Here is a 23,578-nt window from a genome sequence, read left to right as displayed (position 1 = left end):
CTGCCAATTTACTTGGTAGATAGTTTTGTGTACCTAGAGAACACAAGTAACAGCCAACACAGTAAACGAGGGACACTGAATCTCTAAATCTTCATGAATGAGTATTAGCAGACAATAGAAAATGCCAGTTACGTGGGAAATGTAAGAAAATAGGAGAATCAAGCAGAGGAAAGAGATGAAATGACCTCCTATGAAAACACTAATACAGAACATGTAATTAAACTTGGTCAAATTACAATTAGTGTTCCTAGTGGGATTCTAAAAATCTAATAAACAGCACCGGAGGATGGGAAAGGTAGAAGGACAATATGGGAGTTATAGGGAGGTAGTAACTGAAAGAAGCTGCACCCTGAGGGTTGTCTGGGAGATCAACAAAAAGGGGTTAAATGAGTGATGTGCATTAAGGAAGGCACTTTTGGGGATGAGCACTGGGTATCATATATAAGAGATGAATCACTGGGTTCTATTCCTGAAGCCAAGACTATACTGTATCACTGTGTGCTAACTGACTTGAATTTAAATAAAATAAAAATAAAAAATAAAAGGATGAATCAACTCACACAAAAAAAATCACAAAAGTAACAAATATAAGACAGACTGTTGGTTGCCATGGTTGAAGAGTGTTAAGATGGGAAGGAAGTGGATCTGGCTGTAAAAACAAAACTAAACAAAACAAAACAAAACAAAACAAAAAACAAAACCAAAACCATGAGGGATCTTTGTTATGGAAATGTTTTGTAGCTTGCCTATCTCAATGTCAATATCCTGGCTGTCATTACACTGTAGTTTTGTGAGATACAACCATTGGGGGAAATTGGGTAAAGGGTAACTGGGCTCTCTCTATCTTATTTCTTTCAACTGCATGTGATTCACCAATGATCTCAAAATACAGAACTTAACTGAAAAAGTTACCAACAAAAAAGGAAAAAGAGGTCAGCATTATCAACATTAGATCTTAAAAGAGGTGCCCTTTGGAATTGAGTTGCAGACCTTGGAGGAGGGGTCCTAGCTGGCCTGGCTGGTGGTGGCACCTCTGAGGAGGAGATGATGTGAGCCTGATTTTGGCAGTGTTGGAAAAACTGGAAACCAGAACCACGGACTGCTACCAGAGTGAAAAGCTATTGCCTGAGTGAGGCTGAGAAAAAACAGATACAAAACATCCATCCCTAGGCTTTCTGTCTCCTCTCACACCCTTGTTGGCAGAGCTCAACTATGAGCACAAGCAAGCTGACAAAGGACACATGTAATAACCGAGGCCTGGCCTCACATCACAAAGCAGAGGGCACGGGGTAGATTTGGAGCTGAGAGACCTGAGCTTTGTATCTAGCAGGCAGCCTTAAGTGCTAGAAGATACTGGAATAGCATTTATAGAAATTTTAGGAAAAAGGACTGAAAGCCAAAAATCCTACACCCAAGAAAACTGGTGTTCACTCGCGAGAGCAAGGAAAAAACTATTTCTGTGTGACATTCAAGGTATGAAAGTATACTACCCACACTTTCCCTTGCAAATGAAAATGGGAAACACTCAAGGAAAAGAAAACATTCAGAAAGATAAAACATGTTACATTAAAAAAAAAAAGTACCTAATGAAACTGGTAAAGTTAATTTTTAGCTCTAAAGCAAATATTAAAAAAAAAAATCTTACCAGACGTATAGTGCTAAAAACAAGCAAACAAAAAGCCACAACAGCAATCTGGAACTGAATGTTCCGATTCATTCACAATTTCTGGAAGGAAGGACAGGTGGTATGGTGGAAAAAAACAAAGATCTCCTGCACATGGAGGATACAGACATAAAACATGTTGAGACAAATTATGGAAAGAGCCTAAATGTCCCTCAACTGATGAATGGATAAAGAAGTTGTGGTTTATAAACACAATGGAATACTACTTGGCAATGAGAAAGAATGAAATATGGCCTTTTGTAGCAACATGGATGGAACTGGAGAGTGTTATGCTAAGTGAAATAAGCCATACAGAGAAAGACAGATACCATATGGTTTCACTCTTATGTGGATCCTGAGAAACTTAACAGAAGACCATGGGGGAGGGGAAGGGGGAAAAAAGTTACAGAGAGGGAAGGAGCAAACCATAAGAGAATCTTAAAAACTGAAAATAAACTGAGGGTTGATGGAGGGTGGGAGGGAGGGTAAAGTGGGTGATGGGCATTGAGGAGGGCACCTGTTGGGATGAGCACTGGGTGTTGTATGGAAACCAATTTGACAATAAATTTCATATAAATAAAAAACATGTGGAGATACACAGAGGAAATATAGAATGGGAAGTCTGTTCTGAACTTGGTTTAACCTAGTGTGTCCGTGATATCCTATTAAAAAAGGAATTATACAAAATATGTAATAAACAAAAATGTCAGCCAATGGTCAATGCTTAGTATACCCTGAATGGTTTATATTTATTATCATCTATGTCTCCCTACAATACTTTAAAGGAGGTTATTCATATTGTATGACTGAAATCTAATTTAGAAAAATTAATTTGCCCAGGATTACACAATAGGAAGTGGAGGAGCCCGTGTCTGAGTCCAGGTCTCTCAAAATTCAGTCACGAGGTATCTCTGGCCTCTCTAGTAAGATAAGAAACTAAGGCTGGGACAGAGCTCTTACCTGCCTAACACCCATTTTCCTTTTCTTTGCTAACTTATCTACCATTTGTTTTTTTTAATCCACTGATATTTAGATATTCTATTATGTAGCAAATTCAATCTCTAAGTATTATGAAGACCAATAAAACAAATTACCATAAAGGAGAATAATTAAATTCCTCTGATAAATCAACAAATAAATGGATTCTTAAATCAATAAGAGAACAAAAATCCAGCTCCATGTTATTTACAGAGACACAGTTAACAGGAAATTAGAGAAAAAGACTGACAGATAGCTGGGCAAAGACATCCCAATCAAGTATGAATAAAATGAAGGCAAAGTATTCAAAAATATTCAAGCCAAAAACAAAACAAAACAAAACCCAAAACACTAAATGTGAGAACCATGAATATTTCATATAGATAAAAGGCACAATAAAGCAAAGACTTAAAAGATAATGTTATGCACTAATTGATATTATATAAAATATATAATTTAAAATGGGTTAGAAATGCAAGATGAATATATTCGATAGAACTACAAGATATTCAATAAAACTACAAAATCATAAATAAAAATGTTTGGCATGTCCCTTTCAGTCAGCAAATAATTAAGGGGTATGGAAAACACATATAACACAATTAATAGTGCTTCTATATCAAACATAATACATATTCTTTCAAAAGTCCATTAAGTAGTAATAAAAATTGAACATGCACTAGGCGACAGTGCATTTCCCCATAAATTTCATAAGCCAGAAATCATAAAGGCAGTAGTATTCTTGGACCATAAATTTTACCAAAGTGGAAAAGATAGCCACTCTATCCCGAGGAAATAAAAGCTTATACATACAGCATTCCTCTAAATGGATGATGACTCAAACAAGAAATCAAAATTAAAATTTCAAACAACTTACGACAAATTAGACATTCATAAAAATCATAATGCTACTTGCTAAAATCTATGAGACATGGCTAAGAAAGAACTCATAGGAAAATTTTTTGTGAAACAAATACCACCCAAGAAACCGGAGAGACTGGGCCGGCCCAGAGCGCGTGCGTGCTGCGTGGCAGGCTGCGCAAGCGCGGTGGGATCCCGGGCCTGCATGCGCAGTGCTGTCCTGCAGCTTCCAGGCTGGGCTCCGGAAGGTGCGCGCAGACGTACTGGTTTCAAATACCGGGCTTCCCTGATGGACGGGGAATATTATCGCAAACCTTAGGCAAAGCTGACTGAGGAGGAGGTATGAGGCCAGCGCAGGAAGACTCAGCTCATCAAAGTGGCCCAACAGCGAAAATAAACTCTGTGCTGGGAGACCCAGTGACCAGTAAACTGACGAACACGAGGAAACAAGTACTGGCCAGAACCCTAACGATGGAGCTGTGCAAAGAGAGCAGATTGAGCTGTGCCGCGCTGCTTCTGCAGAGGGACAGCTGACCATTGAACATAACTCCTAGGCCGCCTTCCACCAGATCCTGGAAATCCCCAAGCCTGTGGGGGCGGTCCCCATCCTCAAGGGTGGCCTTTTCTACCTGGTCCCTGCGCGGGCAGCTGACCCAAGTGCGGCCCGTCTTCCTGTTCTGGCGTGCTGGGAGAAGCAGCTTCAGCGGAGGAAGGGGGCCTGAGAAGCTGTCGCGCCAGCTGCTGGCGGCTCTCCACAACCAAGGCAGGTGATTAGAAGGAAGCATGAGCAACCTGGGATGGTGGAGGCCAGCGGCACACCCTGGCCGGAAACCGCTGCTGGTAGAGGGCGGGTAGAGGCCCCAGGAAGAGCCCAGGGCCCTCTGCCACGTGGAGAAATAACCTGCAGCTTGAGGATGTTCCTTTTAAGGGCAAGGTTCACTAGGCGCAGCAGCGTGTTGATTGCTCCTTAAGCCTTCTTTTGGGGCTTGAACTTGCTCTCCCTGACTCAAGTCTCGCAAAAGAGAAACATGTCGTTGAGGGGATTTCTCCCAATAAACTCAGAGTCTATCCAGTCAACTCTTCCCTGAGCTTCAGGTGGACTTTTGGCTGATAGGAAAAGACGCAGATTTGGGAGCAGAAAAGGTTTATTAAAAAATTCTCACCCTGAACAGGTAGGGTACCCTGTTAGGTAGTATCCTCATTTATTAAAACTGACTGGAGGGGGAGGGGGGGTAATGAAATTAAACAAATGGGAAAAATGGGATATTGAAATTAAGAAGGATAAAAAAGATATTAATTATATATGCAAATATGTATGAAATATAAAAGTCCCCAGCAAAGCTAAATAAAACCAAAGGAGAGGAACATGGCCCATCATGGGAGAGGAATGGTGTGGATTAGGGATAGAGAGAAAAGAAAAGTGTTCTTTCTAACCAGAAGTGGACTTTGGTCCTTACAGCAGTCAAGAAGACCTTCAAACTTTCATTCCTTCTACTGGCTCCTTTTCCTTGGAAAATGACCTCTGGCTTCAAAAAAAAAAAAACACACAAAACTTTTCATTTAAAACTAAAGAGACTGTATTATTTATCATTCCAAGTATGCAAACTTTTAAGAATGAAAGTGATCCTATAAGCAGGTACACCAGGACAACTGGCAAAAACCTGGGTTTAGGATTATCATGCTTTATGATGTATATTATCATATTGATTCAGTAATTACTGCTTAACACCTAGAACAGGTTTGTAATCTCAAGATACGTGCAAGAAACTAAAAGGGCATCTAAATTTTCTGACACCTTTCTCTAAATGTGTTTTTTACTGTCTTCCACATTGAATTATATTGTTTAGACACACCTGAGGAAAGCAATGTAACTATACTACAAATTATGGTAAATACTGCATGGAAAGTTTATCCAAATGAGGTAGATTTTTTTTCAATTAATTAAAGGTATTGTTGCTAAAATGAGAAAGGGTTCAACCTCAATTTTAATCATTTTTTTGTTTATAGAGACAAGTGCTGAGTATTGTTTATAAAAATATTAATAATAGTTCCACCTATATATGTATTATACGCTAGGCATACATGTATATTATTAACTAGTGAGTCTTGTAATTATTATATGTTAGTTCATTCTCATATATTAACACAATTATTCATTGAAATTACCCATAGATAGTATTTCTCACTCCCATTTTATAATTTTTACCTTTTATTTCTCTATGCATCAGATTCTTCATTTATCAAAAAGAGGTAATGGTAATACTTCTGTTTTGCAAAATGGATTTTAAAAGAGTGATGGAGAGGAGAACTGTTGTGAGAAGTCCTAAAGTAAATCCATTTTAGGAACTAGCACCCAAAGAAGAGAATTGGGAGAATTGATCTAGAACAAAGCTGGCCCTTTAGAAGTCTGTTGGAAACTCCTATCCCACTTGCTCAGGCTGTATTCCAATTTAAAGACACAAGAGATCAACACACCTGAATTCACATCTCATTTTGCCTTAGCTGGCTGCTATTCATTTTACTAGTCTTCACAAAGGACTTGCCACAAGAATAACAGCTTCTTTTATTTCAAAATTTAAATTTTAGAGATACAACTTATGGAGGAGAAAAGTTGTTTTAAGTCACTGAAACACCCAAAGAAAATATATCTGACAATGTTACTGAGAATCTTCAAGTTTGAAGGAAGAAGCTCGTAGCAGAGGATGGAGATAGGGGTAAGGAAGAAATTAAGTTTTCACTTCTGCATCCTTTGGTATTTTTTGAATAATGTGCCATGTGCATAAAAAGGCAAACAATGTAACCATGCACAAATAATCAGTGTGAATATTGTGTGGTACTTCCTGTCAGTCTTTTCTCTTCATATGATAAAGATCTCTAAACTATAGTCTCATACAAAATAGGTGTCTGATGCTTGACGGTATATTAAATATAAAATATGAAATAATGAAATGCAAAATAAAACATAAAGAAACAACTCATCTCAAGGTGGTGGGAAAGATTTTTAAACTTTATTTTTGTAACATAAACAATGGATACAATGTATGAAGAAACAGATCTAGTATTTTTATGTTTCTTTTCCCCTAGAACTATTACTGCATTATGAAAATGAGCAAAACCCAGGGAAATAAGTTTTTAGTCAGTTTTTCCAGCATCATTTTTTAAATATTTTTTTCTCATTTCCAAACAAACGGTGATGCTTTCTTTGCTCATTTATATACTTTGCTCATCTGTATACTAAGATTGACAACTATTGATCTAGTTAAGGGCTTATTTACACATTTACAGAAGGGATTACATATTCACAGAAAAGATTACACATTTTTGGGAAGGAGTTAAGACAATACAAAGAAACATAAAGTGCTAGATTGCCTGAAAAAATAGAAGCAAGGGAAAACAGGATAACAGAATGTGCACATAAAATGGTGCCTAGAATGATGTCAAAAATAGACACACTTATTAAAGATAAGCCACATTTTTAGTTCTAATCTGTTCTAGCCATCTAAGCAACAAAGAAGCAGTCAATTACACAATTAGCCACAACCCCCCTGCCCACTTCCACTCAAAAAGGAACAGCTTGTTTAGGGATAGGACTATATTTAAAACTTAACAGAGGGATTCCTGGGTGGCTCAATGGGTTGGGCGTCTGACTCGGCTCGGGTCATGATTTCACAGTCTGTGAGTTCGAGCCCTGCGTCAGGCTCTGTGCTGACAGCTCAGAACCCGGAGCCTGCTTGGGATTTTGTGTCTCCCTCTCTCTCTGCCCCTCTCAGCTCACGCTTTGTCTCTCTCTCTCTCTCAAAAATGAATAAACATTAAAAAATTAAAAAAAAACTTAATGCAGAAGAAAAGATAGTTGTAAAAACATAAAAACTTTGTGATGACTAAAACAACAAGCCCTTTGATGCAGTGTTGATCAATACTTTGCCATGTTTTAATCTACAGAGGGATTTCTAGAAGGTGTCCTGTTTTGAAGATACTATATTTTCTCCTTTTGACTATTGGAATTTTTCCCCTCATTTTTCTTCTTTTTCTTGTCCTTTCTTTTCCTCTTTTTTTTTTTTTCACCTTCTGCTCTTTTTCCTCCTCCTTCCTCTTGTTCTTCCACTGGGTGGTTGGCCAAGTATCCTCCCTCTAAATATCAAGGACATTAATCTGTAGATTTTTTTTTTTCTACTTGTTATCTTTAGGGGTTTTGATACAGACACTGTGCCTTCATTGAAAAAGAAAATTGAATGTTTTCTTTCTTTCTTTTCTGTGTCCTGGAACTGCTTAATTTGCATTAGGGATATCCATCCTTGAAGATCTGGTTGACTAGACCTTAAGATCATCTAGGTCTCCCATAGATGGAGGGAAGAAGGGTGGTGGTGGTGGTGATGGTGATGCAGGTCTTTGACAGCATCTGTGTTTCTTCCAGATATTTGATGTTTACGTTTCTTTCTTTTGTGATAAGTTTTGGTAATTTATATTGTCCTAAGGAATCATCCAGTTTTCAAATTTAATTCCCTACATAGCGTTCAGTTTCCTTCTTATCAATGTACTTATTCCTCACTTAATGTCTTATTTCTTATGTATTTGTGCTTCCCCCCCGCCCCCTTTTTTCCTTGGTGAGGCTAGCTATTGATTTCTCGTTTTTATTGTTTGTTTCAAATAATCAGCTGTTTTATAACTCGTTAATTTCTGACTCTTTTTATATTTATTCTGTGTAGATTTAATGTGTTTTCTTTCTCTAACTTGTTGAGATTGATGATTCATTGATTTTAATTATTTTTATTTATCAAGTTTTTATTGTTAGGCATTTAACTCAGAACCACTCCCATCTTATACTCTAGGTGCAAGGGGTATGTGGTGTTTTCATTATTTTTATGATCTAAATATACCACAAGTGTTATTTTGACTTTTCAGAGTTAAGCGTCTTTTGAGAGAGGGAAATGTAACAATTATTAGCTGTAAGATCTTCATTTTTCTTTCTTTTTTTCTGGGTTGTTATTTTCTTATTTATTTATTGTGCTGTATTCAGTTAATGTTGGCTGTCTGTACTTTGTAAGTTTCAAAATTCTGGCTTTTTTTTGTGGCCTGATAATATGCTGAATATTTATAAATAGTTCATAGACACTTGTAAGTTTAATTTCTGTTTTCAGCATAAGGAGTTTAATCATTTCAATCAGCTTTCTGTTATTAATTAAGTTACTTTGGTCTTCTTTATGCTTATTATTGTTAAAAACAAACAGGTGCAAAATGGAGTCACTTATGTTAAGACCCGTAAAGACTTAATACCTAACCCAGTAGCAGTTTTAGCCATTCCAGGGAATGGAATATTAAACCAGTCTGGAATTTCCTGACCAGCACTAGCGAGGTAATCTGCATGATAAGACCCCCTGCTCTAACCCCTAAGGGAAGGTGATCTTGCCTGAAACAATTTTTCTTTTCTTTTACTAATAACTTCCTTGCCCCACTCTCCTTCCTATGAAGATCTTCCATTTTGTACAACTCCTCGGAGCATCCCTCTGCTTGTTACATGGGATGCTGCTCAATTCATGAATTGGTTAATAAAATCAACTACATCTTCAAGTTTACTTGGTTGAATTTTGTTTTTTAACATTATTTCTTTTCAATTTATGAAGTCCTGATATGAGGAAGGTGAACTAAAAGCTCCTACTACCAATGTGTTTTTAATATTTCTTTTTTATTTCTTGTAATTTTTATTTATTTATTATCTTAAAGTCATATTTTTGGTGTGGTGATATTCATGATGTTCTATCTTGGTTGAGGGTTGTTAATTTATCATTATGAAGGTTGTGTGTTGAATTGTGTCCCCCCCAGCCCCCACAAAGGATATGTTGAAGTCCTAACCCTCAGTCCCGCCTAAAGTGACCTTGTTTGGAAATGGGGTCTTTGCAGATGTATTCAAGATAAGATAAGGTTATGAGGATGGAGTCTCAATCACTGTGACTGGTGTCCTTAGAAAAGGGAAATTTAGACACAGCCATGAATAGAGGAAACATTATGTGAATGCCATGTGAAAACAAGGTCAAAGGTGTGGGTGCATGTATGAGCCAAGGAACACCAAGGATTGCTAACCAACCAGCAGAGCGAGGAGTGAGGCATAGAGCCACTTCTCTCTTACAACCTCAGATGCAAACAACCCTTGACCTGAGACTTCTCACCACCAGAATTTTGAGACAAAAATTTCTGATGTTTAAGCCACTGAGCGTGTGGTACTTTCTCATAGTGATCATAGGAGACTAAGACAGGTTACTTGGCTTCATTTATTGTTTTCTTGCTTTGAATTCAAACTTATCTGATATTAAAATGTACTCCTGATTTCTATTGTCACTTGCCTGGTATACCTTTGATAATTCCTTTATTTTTAAACTTTAGTGCCTCTTGAATTTTTAAAACATAATTAGACCATGTTAACCACATGCTCAAAAAACCCTCAATGACTTCCCTTTGCATTAGAGTAAAATCATTCCATTTGAATAGCCTAGTTCCTTACTATGAAGTACAAAGCATTGCTTGGTTCTCCTGTCTCCTCTCTGACCTCATTCTCCTCTGCCTTCCATGACCTCTAGCATGCACGTCTCACTGTGGTATTTGCAGTAAGCTGAACTTTTTATTTCCATAAACCGTTCTGTCGATAACCTTGTTTCTTCCACTCTTTAATTGCTTTATATTTTGATCCTTCATGTCTCAGAGAATTTCTCAAAACCTTTTAAGAGATTTCTTTTCTGATCACTGTATCTGATATGATCTAATAACTCCATTTCCACCAAGACTCTCAAACACATCAGTCATAATCCCAATACCATTCATCACCATATTAATTTTATCTTATTTGTTTATGCACATATTTGTCATCTCTATTCCCCACCAAAATTTAAGTCCCAGGAGTGCAAAACTCTTGTCTGTGTTTTCACCATATCTAGAATGTCAGCCTTGTGTGTAGTTGGCAAACAATATCTATTGAAAGAAGTAAGTAAGAGAATTACAAAGAAAGGAAGAATGGAAGGATGGAAAGGAAATCTACAGGCTCTTTTGTTCTCTTCTTAGCCTTTCATAGAATACTTGCTTGGCACCCCTACTGAGGGTCTCTATTATGCCTTTCAATAATCAATGCCTAGAGTGTTTATTCTAATCTAACCTTTCTCTAACCTTTACTTCTGTTGTTCCAACTACTTAGTCATCAGCTATAACAAATTGAAAAAAAAATTTTTTTCCATTATTTTAAGAAGTAATTTTTATTGGTATGTAATCAATGATCGATCATTCCTTACTCACCCATTCCCCATATGCAATGCGTATATGGTGGATGGTATAGGTTCTCTTCTTCCTCACCCCAGAGACCTTTAATATGTTATTCCCAATATTATCCTCATATGTCACACATGATTTGAGCATTTGAAGAGATCCTAGCTAAGAAATCACTGATATAATCAGAAAGAATCCTTCTCTAACAGGTCATACTGATAGGGATTTCAGAAAAGGGAGCAAAACTAGAAGAAAGAAAAAGGAATGTTCAGATGATTCCACATTCCCTGTAGATTTTATCAGAATTATGTACTTCCTAATAAATTTTAAAAATAATTCTATCTGAATGAACATTAACTAGAAAAGAGCACTGTTTTCACCAATTACAAAAAAAACAGAGGATAATCTCTAGCTCACATCTACTCCACCATACCACCATCTGATGGCAGCATACCCTCACACTATAGATTCTATTTGCTAATATTTCAGATCAATTCATTCATTTATAGGGCATCTTCTGTTTCCAGACAATGGAATATAAGCATTTCCGTGGCATAGTCTGTTCTCTCAAGGAGCTCACAGTACACTAGAAGAGACAGGCATATGCACAGGTAATTTTAATAGCAGTGTGCAATGAATATATAGAAGGTTAGAGATGGACTCTTAGCCTATTATGGAGATAAAGTAAGATTTTCCCTATGAGATTATGTCTGAATTAAGTTTTAACATGTATGAATTACCTAGGTTAAGACAGGTAGTAAAACACTAAATACCATCATAACGAGGCAAAAAGACTAGTTTGTATAAGGAAGAAAAAAGCTATTACAATCAAAGGAGGGGCTAACAGTTACACATTTCAGGCCATATGACCCACCAAACATCATATTTATGCCAGACATTCATCTACATTCGAGGCAACAAACTGAACGCAACCTTTGTGCTAATAAAGCTTCTCTTCTAGCATATCCCCTGATGATCAATAGGAAATACAATGCCAACTAATTATATTCAGATTAAAAGACTAATGGAAGAGAAGGTAGACAAAGGGAGATGGCTGTGGGGAGGCAGTGATATTTTAGATAAAGCCACCAGGGAACACCAAATGCTTACCTGGGCGATAGAATTATATATACTGACAATTATGTTCATGGCTAAAGTACATTAGCAAGCTAACCATGAAAATGTACTTACCAGCACTTGCCCCACAAAGGTCTGTGCTGAAAGCAACATTTCTATACGATTCCGAAATATTCCATGGAAGTGGAGACTTTTCAAATGTTTATTACCGGTGCTTTTTGTCAAGAGTAGTTCCTACACACAAGAGGAAAGAATTGAGAGTGAGCTGAATCTCAGAGAAAGTAATCTGTTTTATGTATGTTGGAGCCTCCTGCTGTGATATAAGCTGGAAATCGTTCCACCTTGTCCAACCCAGAGAACGCTGAAGTTGCTTGTTCAGCATCTCATGAAATGAATTTTACTGGGTTTGCATTTGATTCATCTTTTGCACCGCTTTTTAATGATGAATTCTGAAGTCCTCACCATGCCTTCCTCACATACACTCAGTCCTAGACCCTTCAAGCTGACATTATCGTAGTGGTCAGGATTGAGAGTAGCATGCTTCTTCATGCTGTGGGGACGTGTCTTACCCTTTTCCATCAAGATACGCGGACAAAGACAAAAAGATCATAAATTGATTTTTAGTGATTACTTAAGTACCTAATTTTTGTTTTGAGAAAGAAGGAAAGTTTCAGCAATTTTATGTTGCTTTTAGTTCCTTATCTGGTATCACATCCTGCTGATATAATCCTTCCTCATGTTTATAAAATGCCTTAATTATTATATTTAAAATTGATAGTAACCCTATGAGGTAGACAAAGTAAGTGTGATTAAATCCACTATCTATTGATAAGGAAACATAAGCAGGGGATGAGGAGAGGCCGGAGTCTGAACTGGTCCCCATATCTGTTGATAAGCTACCACCAAGAAAGATAGAAGTGAGCTAGGATTGATCACACCATGCTGACCCTCTGACTTTTGGAAAAACTCATTGTATATGGAGCCAGGATTTTGAAATGGCTTAATTTTTCTACTCATAATTTCTGAGTGGTAGGAAGAGAAGTCTCATTAAATAACTATTTGATAGAATCCATATCTTGATCAATGATTTGCCCTCTAATACGTATGACTCATGTGCATTCCTGAGATGTTGTCTGAGAATTGATTTTTTTTTCAAAAAAGTATTCAATATAACATTAATATGGAACACTCCTTTGAATTTCGTTATGAAATTAGAGCCTTCTGTGGGAAAACAAATTGACCCTAAGATATAATAAAATCATATTTATGAATGTAGTAAGCCTTTTAAAAATGCACATTTAAGGAGAAAACTATGACTCCAAATAACTTTTAAGATAACTTTGACAGTTGTGACATTTTTTGCATTAGGCCATTTTCCCAAAGGCTTAGAGAAAAACTCTCAATTAAATATAACAAGTTGCTGAGAAGTCACTCAACTTGTATCAAATTCTCTCCTCAGGATTCAAAACCATAAAAGTATAGTATTTTGGCTGCTTTGGACCCTACTTCTTTACATTTTGTTGTATTTGCTTCCTATTAGAAATTAAAAGACGCCTCTGGACTAAAGGGTAGACATGAATTACATCCAAAAGAAGTGAAATATACAGCAAATATTTAGGACAAATGGGTTCTCATATTTTGTAACCACACAAAAATAAATATAATAGGGGAAGAAGATATATTTCCTGGAGCAGAAGCCTAAGGAGATTTAACGAATCTACCAATTCATTTGTGCATTGGGAGAAAAGAAAAAAGGTGGAAGGCAGATTCACCACACTCATTACTCATTTGTGTACTCTATCAGTCTTGTTAAGAAGTAAGTACACCTGAGAATTATTTCCATACTTTTTATGCCACTGCTTAAAGTCTTTACAAATAATTAATATTAGTATATGTGCTGCCGAAGTGAGCACGAACAAATAATTAATATTAGAAGGAACTTGTTTAACAACAAAATGTCTGGACTTCAGTATTGGTACATCTTAAATGAAGAAACCTGAATTCCATTTTATGATATTGCCAATGACCTTAGAAAGTTACCAAGTTATTACAAATTATGTTATTTTATGTCAACGTTTACAATGAAGAGAAATTTTTTTAATGTTTATTTATTTTTGAGAGATAGAGAGAGACACAGAATCTGAAGCAGACTCCAGGCTGTGAGCTGTGAGCACAGAGCCCAATGCAGGGCTCTAACCCACAAACTGTGAGATCATGACCTGAGCTGAAGTTGGATGCTCAGTCAGACGACCGAGCCACCGAGGTGCCTCTGCCGTTTAGAGAAATATTCTAAGCAACTCTTCAGTATCAATTACAATGCACAAGTGAAATGTGTTCTATTATGGAAATTACAATATCAGAAAAACAAAGTTTGGGGAAAAAATTGGAAACAAATCACACAGGGCATAATAAAGCCCTTTGCCTTTGACCGCTGGTAATAGAACAGCCATTATCTAGCATTGGAGAGTTTTATTTCAAGTTCTTAAGCAAAGTCTTATCTGGGTACGATACCATTACTCTCATTATGGTCATTTGCCAGCTGTTGCTCACCACCACCCACCCTTGCAAAGCTTGTTTGCTTGTGAAAAGTGTCTGCATTTGTGACTGTATGGCATGTGCATGTATGCATGGGTTTCTGTATGAACTCAGTGTATTGGGTTAACATGGTTTATGAAAGGCAGTTTACCTGCGTCAGTGCATCTGTATCCTACAATGCACGATTTGTGAAAGTAAGCTTGACTTGATGTTCATTTTTGCCTCCCTCATACATAGTACCAAGCGCAACCATCATTTTGAAATTCAAAATAGTGACATAGACATACTGTTTGTGGACATTTTTTCAGAATAGCGACCTCTGTTTCCAGAGCTACCATTCATCGTCAGCCATTCAAAGCATTTGCTTCTCTGAGTGGTGGGAGGAGAGGCGTAGCTCTGTACCTGCAGGTTTTGGAATGGTGACCTGCTGTCCTGTTTTCCACCCCAGTGGAGGATCAGCACCAAATTAGAGCTGGCCCTGCTAGCTCATGAAAGCTGAGTGAAGCTTAAATTGTTTTCTAAACACAATCACTTGCCAGACCTGTCTAGATCTTCTTACAGTGCGATCCCAAATAAGGAAACTGACCAAGATAATTCCTGTTCCCTTGATGTTTTGCCATTTTTTAATGGTCCTCCAGATTAGCCTGAATATGAATAAGATGAGGAGTCCAACGAAGAAGGTCACAAAGGAGGAGAGAATAAATGCTGCTTGGATCTCAATGGAGCAGGCCATTTTCTCAGGTCTTCCCCACTCTACCACTCTGCAGCTTGGTTTGAAAAATTAGCAGATGGAACTGTTGGGCTTCTGTGATGTCACGATCACATGGTAATGATTCCAGAAGTTAGAGTTTAGTGTATTACTGAGTCCTAATGCCAGGGGTAATAACAATGAGTGATCCCAGGAATAAGGGTCAGCTAACCACCACAGTGCTGACTCAGAGGATGCAAATGAATGAACAGAAGGAGAAGACCAGGGTCCACAACATGGGTCTTCAGAAGACCAGAATTCTAGGTCTGATTCTGTTACCGACTTTCTCTCTGACCTAGAGGAAATTATAGCCTTCATGGCTATGGTCAATGGGCTATATATTTGGTTTGTTGCAGACACCTTCAGAATAACTTAGAGTGAAATGGCATCCAGCAATCTGTGTGTCAGTGAATTGATTCTTCACTGGAGCAGATGCCACATTCTCAGTGATCTTGGACAGACAGATGAGAGAATACTTCAAGACTTGTGTTTAGCTCGTCAATAAGAAAGGCACGATAGTGCAGGTATTGTAGAAGGTGATTTTACCAGTACAAGCATTGGTCAGTTGTTAAATATTTGAGCCCAGGAATGTTCCCCTTATCTCTGCTTTAGGGAACCCTCCCCTTTCTTGCTTTTATCCCTGCCCTGTCAGCAAACACTTTGGTCCAGCAGAGGTAAAGTTCAGAATGAGAACTATTTCCTTTATTTTTTATGATGTTTTCAAAGGTGTAGGAAATGTCATGCCTTTCAGTGCACACAAGTGACAGGCAAAATGTCAGCCTGATGAGGGGCCTAGTCCCCCCCACCTCCAGTTATTGTGAAGATGGCATGACACAAGGTGATGAGACCCAGGAGAAATGTTATTGTCCTTTGGAGCTCGCCACGCTTCTGCTCTGTGTGGAAGACTATTTCTAGAAGAGAATTATAACATTTCCTAGAACTGCTGCCACAGTTCTAGTTCCTTATTCTAGGCTGAGCTATAATTTTCACAAAATCTAGTCATGAAGCTAGCATTAGGGAAATATTAGGAAGGACTCTGGTCTAAGAGTTGGGAGCCCTGAATTCAGTTGCTGTGTGATGCCTAACAAGTCACTTTACTTTTCACAGTCTTATGTTGAAAGTAACATAATAACATACTTGATGGAGTTACTATGGGGATTCAACAAGGTCGTATTATCGTATTTTGAAAGGCATAAAACACAAAACAAGCAAGGATAACCATTAACTATTTCAGTTCCTTTTCTGAATGGCACTAATTATAAAGAAAAGAGGAAGGAAGGAAGGGAAGAAGGAGGGGAAGGAAGGAAGGAAAAATTATGTGTTTATATCACATGCACACACGGGTGCAGGCGCCTGTAGGTATTTGGAAAATAAGATCACAGTTTCCAAGTTAGAGCTCATTTACTTAGTCTGATTCATCTTAAGTAGTGGTTAAGCTATCATCATCAATGAAATTTTCTTAACTTTCTCTATTTAATGTTGTCAAAGTATTACCAGTTCTTTCCAAGATGCTATCTAGACATCTTTTCCCTTTTCCCAGAAATTGTCCTGTGAGAATAAAAAGATTCAATATCAATGAAACAGCCAGCTAGTTTGGCCCTCTAATTTTATGTTATGGTGATGGTAATATTAGTTTCCACAGCGGAGTCAAGAAATATGAAGATGGTTTCAAAGTCAGTCTGTCCAAATTTATCTTGAACTTGGGGTATCTGGGTCATCTGGTTTCCCTGGGACTATCCCAGCTTCGGTATTGAGATTCTAACACCCTGAGAGCACCCTTGGTCCTGGGTAGATTGGGATAGTTGGTCCCCCCGCACCCTACACTTGCACTTTCTCATCTGCGGAGTGCTCTGTCCACACGGCCTCATCTTGGCTACAAGAATGTGCAGAGCCTTTTCTTTCTCCAGGTCTTTCCAACACACTGCTCCCTCTGTGTAAAATACACACCCGTGTCTCCAGCAGCTGCTCTTTACAGGTCTCCATGTAAATGTCTCATCACACTCTCCTGACCATCCTACAGAAAGGAGGGCCGGTCAGTATTCTTTACGGCCCTTTCCCTCATAGTGCTTCTTACAATTACAGTATTTTCCTGTCGCCTGGTTTATTTTCTGTCTTCCCTCCTAAGAGTAAACTCCACAATCTTAGGAATCATACTTGTTTTATTCATTACTGAGTAGATTGTGTCAAGTAATGCACATGCCACATGCCTGGCAAGTCACTTGATCTTAATAAACATCTGGTGATTGAATGAGTAAAATCCTAGATCCTTAAAAATATTTAAGTGGAGGAAATGCTGACTCTACATGGACCTTAACCCAAGTTATTTCTCTACTGCATATTTCCCACCTCTCATTACAAACTAGTTTCATGAAGGCAGCGTGCCACCTGCAGTGCGTTTATGTACGCACGGTACACGGTGTGCGGGGGGTGTGGACGTGTGCCCTGAGTGTGTGTGTGTGTGTTTGTGCGCATGGTGACGTGTGTGCTTGTGTGAGCAGTGTATGTGTGTCGAGTGGTATAGTATGTATATGTGTAGCGGAAAGGGCATATGATTTAGATCAAGTGGCATTCAAAGCATTAATATCTTTGTAACAGGTTCAAATTTGATAACTTTTCTGAGTTACCGAGTTATTGTGGTAGAAGTGTGCGATGAAGGAAAAGCTGCCATTTGTAGCTTGGTAGCAATTAAGCGTTCAGAACTAGAGACACGGACAACTTTGAAACCACTTTACCTTTTATAACAGCTGAGAAAGGAGTCTCCTTGCACTTGATAGTTTAACGAAAAAAATAACTGCTATGTTGGCTATCTCTGTCAGCCAGAATGTTTGTCGTGTGTGTGTGTGTGTGTGTGTGTGTGTGTGTGTGTGTGTGTTGAGTGTGTACTATGTGCTGAGCACAGTCAAAGCACAATGGTCAACAAAACAAACCTAGTTCATCCCCTCAAAGCGTTTACAATTAACTTGAGGAACATGTTTATAATTAGCAACTGGAAAAAGTGGGGGACAAAAACAAGGGGTGGAAGGAAGATCCTAATCTAGGTGAGAGGCCAGGAGCTGCCGTGAGCACGTTGTGCGTGAAACTGAGGTCTGAAGCGTGACATGCATGCTACTTCAGCCCGATCCCCTGGGGGGCAGGAGAGGCTGGCAGCAAGCACTGGCCCTCCCGTCAGTGTTCACAGCACCATCGTGGGCCAGGGTGGGAAGGAGGACGGCATCCTGAAGGCGGTGGTTGGATGGACAGTAATGACCCCAGAGAAGGCCAGCTGCCTTTGAAAGGAACCAGATCATGCAAGGCCTTGTCTTGTGTTCCAGTTTAGGATTAGAAAACACAGACAAACACACACCCCAAAAACAAGAGGAAATATTTGAAGGGTTTCAGAGAAGGAAGGTAAGTGACTGAATCCCAGTTATAAGGGGGTCACCCTGGCTTACAGAGAACACTCTGCTGCAGGCGAGATGTGTTGGCTGCTGGAGACAAGCTGGCGGGCGTCCGTCCGGTCCAGGAGGTAACATGTGCTCACGTGCCTGTGGGAGACGAGAGCGAGGACCTTCCAAAGCTACCTTGCATTTCCAGCTGGTACTTCTGGGTTGTTCTTGGGACCATTCATGCTGTGCCTTTGAAACTCCGTCTAAGAAATGAAGACTACATGACTGAAGAACTTTTTTTTTTTTTGCCCATTCAGATCAATTTTATAATGTAGCAGTGATTTGATTAGAAAAACAGCTTCACTTTGTATACTTCTCTGTAATTTACCTCTGGGCACTCAAATATTCTGGAAAAATTGTAAATTTATAATGGGATTGAATAAAAACATTAAACATTAAAAAATTTACCATTCAAGAAATGTGCCAGATTTGACAAACGTCAGTAAGAACTTCATTTTTTAAGTAAGTAGCAGGACTCATGAGTGTGTGTGTGTGTGTGTGTGTGTGTGTGTGTGTGTGTGTAATGCTTGTCAAAGTAATAATCATAATGTTATCTTTTAAGGGCCTAAATCCACCCATCGCAGTGAATTGTATACCTTCTGTCTCTACAAGCAGAGATTCATTTCCTACCCGAATGAACATCCTCCCTGTCTGTCAAACATAGTGGTTAAGAAGTACTAGGCTCAGGTGGTGCCTCAATGGCAGAACATAGTCTCAAGTCAGGGATGAAGATGGTTTCAGTTCCACAGAACACTCACATGCTAGTGAAAATATATCAGGTTTCTGGGGTAAACATCTTCTTGTCCATTTAATGTATCTATAGCTTGGGGAATGTTACTTACAGATTATAGCCTCAGTCTCTCAAGGTGTTTACATGAAGCTTTTTAGTCACTGATTCTTTACCTTTCACCTTCTTAAGTTTTCATTTTTACTTTTGGTTTAACTCTCCTCAAGTGTCATGCAATAGGAGGGATAGTCAATGAACTACTTTTAGAAAAGGCTTATTTTTAAGGGAATATGATTCAGATCCATGACTCGCGCTTTAAAAAATTCACTGTTCTTTTTAACTCACTTTGTTGTCCCCTATTTATTCTAAGTGGACAGACCACAGCAAGACGTTCCACTGTGGTAGGCACTTTTACTCAATCTAATATCTACATTATTTTGGTGAGTCTGTGGGTTTGTATTTAGAAACTATCAGCTCTGGAGAGGCTGATATTATAAACAATGTAATCGTAGTGAAAATCCATACAGAAACCTTGAGTTATGTTTTTCTCTTTTCATCAGATTTGTTGGTTACTACTGAAAGCCTAAGCCTTTGGACAAACTTCTTATGCTTCCCCATCTTAATTTTCTCATTAGTGTAACAAGGGGGCTACTACTGGTATTTGAGATTGTTACCAGCTTCAAAACATGAATTTTTGATTCTATAATCCTAGATTATGACTCGACTAGATTGTAAACTCTTTTCCACATACCAAGTGTCTAACCACATCCTCTAGATGGAGTCTTTTAAAAAAATGAACAAAAAGGAAGAATTTCTGAGTGGCTTTTTACTGAGGGGGTGTCCTCTCTGATAAATTAACTTGGAACTCACTCAATTTGAGTTCTTCTCGGGTCTCACAGAATTATTTTTCTCCGTAGAGGGAATATGGTTATGTTGGTCACAGTCTCTGATTCCATCTTTGCACCCCGAGCCTCTTTCCCCGTGTGATCTGACTAGAGATATGCTAACTGGTTTGCCAGAGACACCCGCTCTTCTTCTCCCCGTCCAACCTCCCATTCCTTTTCTCACTAATTTGCTTTCTGTGGTACTGCAGTTATGCCTCATTCTGGGTGTTTGCAAACTGCATACGTGAGCCCATATGTATGTCAAATATATTAGAGGATTTCTAAGTGCAAAGTGGAGAATTTCCTCAATCTTTTTAATTTTCTCATTTGTGGTTCCTAATTACTGCACAAAATGTTTGGAGGGTGGTCTTCAATCCTGGTACAAGTATTAACAATCAAAATTTAAGACGTGAGCCTTCTCCATTTGGCCAGTAGATGGAAGTATTTCACAGGGAATTAGCAGGCAGCCAGGTTTTGTTTGTTTTTTGTTTTTTGTTTTTTGTTTTTGTTTTTGTTTTTGTTTTTGTTTTTGTTTTTTTAAGAAGAATGGAGGACCCTTCTGGAAGAGAAATAAAAAGGAGAAAACAAAAACAGAAACTTGAGAACGAAGAGAGGAACACCCAATCATATAAAATACAGGGCTTCCAAACAGTCTCACCAAAAACCCATTTTCTGTTCAGGCTCTTTCTTACTCTGCCCCTTTGGAAAGAATAGAAGGGATAAATTAAACTGTTGGTAACTCTGGAGTTTTTGTATTTTTTAAAATATAATCTCTATGGATCCTTGAGAATACTAAAAAAATCTTTCCGTGAGAATGAATAATGCAGTCTCTCCAGCAATCAGGCCAGCTGAACATGAAGCTGGTGATTTCATCAGAATGCTTAATGCCCACCAGGCAAAGTGGTGTGAGAGAAACACAAGCGGAGGCTCACCGTTGGCAGCTCGAACCAGCAATTCTGGCCAGGGATTCAATGCAGAGGTCACTAGGTCATCCCTTTGCCCATCTTCTCTACTGCTCCCATTTGGAATTATTAGTCTAACATTGAAAAGATTAAGGAGAGTCATCAAGCATTGTCCCGGCAGCTGGTTGCCAGGTGAGTGTGTTTCCAAAATGATAATTTCAAAGAAATGTGTGTTTCTTTGAGTCTCTGGGCAGTCTTACCCAACTTGAAGATTAGGTTGAAAAACGGAGTTGTCACCAAGGGCACAGGAGATGAAAGCTGTCTCTTCTGAATCGGCTCCCATTGAATTGACACATTCGCCCAGACACTCATCTCCAAACCCCACTGTCTCCTTGCAAGCTTTGGCAGGAGACGAAAGAACAGACTGACCTCCTGCTCCATCTTTGGTTTGAGGAGAGCCCAGCACTTTTCCAGTTATTCTCAGGAGAGAAACTAAAACTCTATAGATACAAAACTACTTTGTAAAGACAAATTTATTTTAATCTACATGTTTTAAGGAAAATCCCAACGAATGGTACAAGGTACATACACGAGGCAAATGAAGTCCTCTGAAACTGGTTACCATCTTCTAGGACACAACTTTGCATATTCACTAGCTCTATTATTTCTCCCCTGAAAGAATAATGTTGCTCTCTTTATTGGTATTTCTGACTTTCTTCATCAGTATTGTGATTTTAATTGCATTTATCTAAAAACTGCCTCCATAAGCAATGCCCTTGATATAGAGAGTGAAAGTAACTGTTGCATTAATACATTTACTTTCTTTTCTCAAGATGTCCTTGAAGTAAAGGCCCTTTGGAATATAATATGCAAAAACTATGTAGATGAGCACTGAGGCACAAGAATTACTGAACATTAAATCAGTTTATCCCTAAGTCCTCCTCATTTATTTTTAAAAACGAGGAAACTAAGACCAGGGCAGAGGAATTTATTCTTTAGTTTGTGAAAATAGAGCTGCCTTAACCCATGCAAAGACATAGGATTTTGGAGAAAAATGATAAGCCTATGATGTTGAGTAGTCATCAAAGACTGGTGGTGAGCTTGTTTGGTAAAATCTTTGGAGCTCTTGAATATTTAAAAATATCTTTTAATCTCACTTCTAACAGGCACTGAACTGATGGTGTGAAAACTAAAAGTGCTATAAAAGAGATAAGGATCAAATCCTTTCTGGCCAAGAGAGATAGTGAAAGGAGCAAGCGTAGCAATTTGGCTGCAAGAATTTATTTGCTAGTTGAGAAAGTCAAACTCCATGGAATAGCCATCGTTGAGAGAGTAAGAGCACTCCTCTCTACGTTTACACTTGCCTGTAATCAGTGGTGTCAAGGGCCAGGTCCTTGCCTTGCAAGTGTCAGTGCAGTTATTCACCAAAGATTGCTCCTTGGAAATCTTGCCACTAGGGAGCAACATTAACTAACTTTTACCCTGAAGAGTGTTTTTGTTTTTGTTTTTGTTTTTGTTTTAAAGGGAAAGTTAGGCTTCTTAGCCCTGGGATACATCCAAATAAACCCTTGGAAAATTACACCTGTGCAGTTCCTGCTCACAGTAAGAGGAAGGAGGGAGTCCTGGATAACATCAAGATCAAGGAGAGCCTGTGGCTGTCCTTTGTTTGCAAATACCTTGGCTCACCTCAGTGAAGTTGGAGGGAGTGAAGTTAGGACTGTGCACATAAATCTTAATGGTTTGGGAAAGGTTACTCAGGATGCCTTTACTCCCTGGATTTTGTATGTCAGGAAAACTGTAACTTGTGTTTGCAAAAGTTAATCCTTGCCCTGAAGCATCATCTGTGGATTAGTCAGCTTGGGAAAAGAACAAAAATAATAAATGGTATTACTTCTCCACTCAAAATATCTTCTTTAGCATGAGCTTTTTTGTAGCAAAGACCACCTTACAAGAATGATCTCAATCAGAGGCAGAGTTCACCACAGAAATCAAGAAATTGGCAAGAGAATCTTAAAAATGTTTCCCGTTTAATTTTATGACGCAGAACAAAGCACAGAAAGATAGGAACAATTGAACTCATTTCTTCCAGAAAGGCAGTGGTTCTGTAGGAAAGATGGACCCTCTTACTTGGCTTTTTGGGTTCCTCCTGATTCCCTCTGTAGCAGAAAAATTAGCTTCTGGGAGCCCTTTTGATTTCTAGACTCTTCTTTCTGACTCTGTCACACACTGGTTGTCAGTCTCCCTCATCCTACTATTCCATATGTGTCTTACTTCTGGAACAAGGCAACAGTAGGTAGTGGAGGTGTGCAGAGTTTAGTACCCTAGCCTGGCCAGGCAACACCAGATCATCAGATCATCACATCACTAGCCTTTCTATTGGGTATGGTGTTGGGGATAAGCCTGCTCTGCTTCCCTATTTGCTGAGAGTTCCTAGTTTGAAAAACATGCATTTCTACCTAATGGTCAGTCTAGCACTAGCCTTCTAATCTTTTTTTTTTTTTTTTTTTTTTTTTTTTTTTTTTTTTTTTTT

At 38.5% G+C, this 23,578-nt stretch overlaps 1 protein-coding gene and 1 long non-coding RNA gene across 3 annotated transcripts in view; one reads left to right on the top strand and one right to left on the bottom strand.

Annotated features, from left to right (window-relative positions):
- KCNU1 (potassium calcium-activated channel subfamily U member 1) overlaps positions 1 to 15,143 on the bottom strand; it is a 153,305-nt gene extending 138,162 nt beyond the window's left edge. The window contains exons 1-2 of the mRNA XM_049631405.1: positions 14,949 to 15,143; positions 11,942 to 12,061 (exon numbers count right to left, since the gene is read on the bottom strand). Of these exons, the coding sequence (XP_049487362.1) occupies positions 11,942 to 12,061; positions 14,949 to 15,095 (267 nt within the window). The 5' untranslated portion in view covers positions 15,096 to 15,143. The remainder of the gene's footprint in view (positions 1 to 11,941; positions 12,062 to 14,948) is intronic.
- Positions 3,702 to 23,578, top strand: part of LOC125923261 (uncharacterized) — a 167,772-nt gene continuing 147,895 nt past the window's right edge. The window contains exons 1-2 of one of the 2 annotated variants that reach the window (XR_007457978.1): positions 3,702 to 4,269; positions 6,089 to 6,216. This is a non-coding gene — a long non-coding RNA (uncharacterized LOC125923261). Of the gene's footprint in view, positions 4,270 to 4,456; positions 4,675 to 6,088; positions 6,217 to 23,578 lie in introns of those variants that run through there. The other variant, XR_007457979.1, reaches the window with a different exon arrangement.

Source organism: Panthera uncia, chromosome B1, assembly GCF_023721935.1.
Source record: "Panthera uncia isolate 11264 chromosome B1, Puncia_PCG_1.0, whole genome shotgun sequence".
In the NCBI taxonomy this organism is placed as follows: Eukaryota; Metazoa; Chordata; class Mammalia; order Carnivora; family Felidae; genus Panthera; species Panthera uncia.
Note: the sequence above shows the minus strand (reverse complement) of the source record. Positions and strands in the feature narration are given on the sequence as shown.